The sequence below is a fragment of the Aplysia californica genome, unplaced genomic scaffold (assembly GCF_000002075.1).
Source record: "Aplysia californica isolate F4 #8 unplaced genomic scaffold, AplCal3.0 scaffold00790, whole genome shotgun sequence".
Taxonomy (NCBI): domain Eukaryota; kingdom Metazoa; phylum Mollusca; class Gastropoda; order Aplysiida; family Aplysiidae; genus Aplysia; species Aplysia californica.
Genome location: NW_004798060.1, coordinates 240,699 through 241,765, shown reverse-complemented (window position 1 = coordinate 241,765; position 1,067 = coordinate 240,699). Strand labels below are relative to the sequence as shown.

Genomic DNA, 1,067 nt, shown 5'->3' with positions numbered 1-1,067 from the left:
AAAAAATAAAATAATAATAATAATAAATTATTATTTTCTCTCGGATTCCTTCCAGTGACATTCGGGGAAGACAGCAAAGCCTTCCTTCCAGTCAATGGAGCGAAAGATGTGGTTTCTGACCCGGATACCAAGCAAATCCCGGAGGACGATGAGGATCCTGGGACGGACATGTCTTGTGGGCTGGGTGGGTGCAGACCAAAGGCGCTACAGGTGAGCAATGTTATCTCTATTATATATTATATTTTGAAAGTTCGTCACTTTAGCCACCTTAAACTTCGTAACCACTTAACTTTCGAATTTGAAAAAAAACCCAGTGGTTCAGAATCATTTAAAGGGTGCGTAGGTTTATTGAGGAGCCTGAAGTCACTGTCGTTTAATTTTCAGTTTTTTATTCGTTTCGTTTGGAACTAATTTAGGGAAAGTCCGTCTTCTAACACGCCATTGTAAGCAAATACGCGCTGTTCCACAATGGCTTGACGATCAATTCTTTTGATTCCGTTCATCGAACCGGTACTCAGCTCGTGATTTAAGAGTTGTTGATTATTGCGAGTTGGCATAAATCTGTTGTTGTTTTTTTCTTTCATGCAAGTATTTTTTGTTTTCAATACCAGATTTAGATCATTCATGATGTGGGTTTTCGAACCTGTCTGAAAAGGTCAACCCTAACTGAGAGGGACATGTACAACATCCCAGCAGAATGACCTTGATGCTCGATAAAAATGTTCTCCCCATTCGGGAATCGAACTCAGGTCCCCTGCGTGCAACAGCAAAGTGCCTATCCTCTACACCACAGACGAAGGTGGGGTTGCCATGATAAAGGCTTCAATTTCTCAGGACACAGTTGAAGCACTGGTGTAATATTTATGCTCAACAGTGTCACACAAAGGACGACAGTTCAATGATTTCCTCTTTGAGGAGTCTATTTTATTGAGTATGTTCGTCTTCCTTCTCAACCACAGCTGCTACTGCTGCTGCTACTACTACAACAAAAACTATAACAACAACAACTGCCATTACTACTACTACTACTACTACTACTACTACTACTACTACTACTACTACTACTA

At 40.6% G+C, this 1,067-nt stretch overlaps 1 protein-coding gene across 1 annotated transcript in view; it reads left to right on the top strand.

Moving 5' to 3' along the window:
* Positions 1–1,067, top strand: part of LOC101861469 (solute carrier organic anion transporter family member 2A1) — a gene marked incomplete in the record, with an annotated part of 26,597 nt that overhangs the window by 10,186 nt on the left and 15,344 nt on the right. The window contains 1 exon segment of the mRNA XM_035972674.1: positions 56–210. Coding sequence (XP_035828567.1) covers positions 56–210 — 155 coding nt within the window.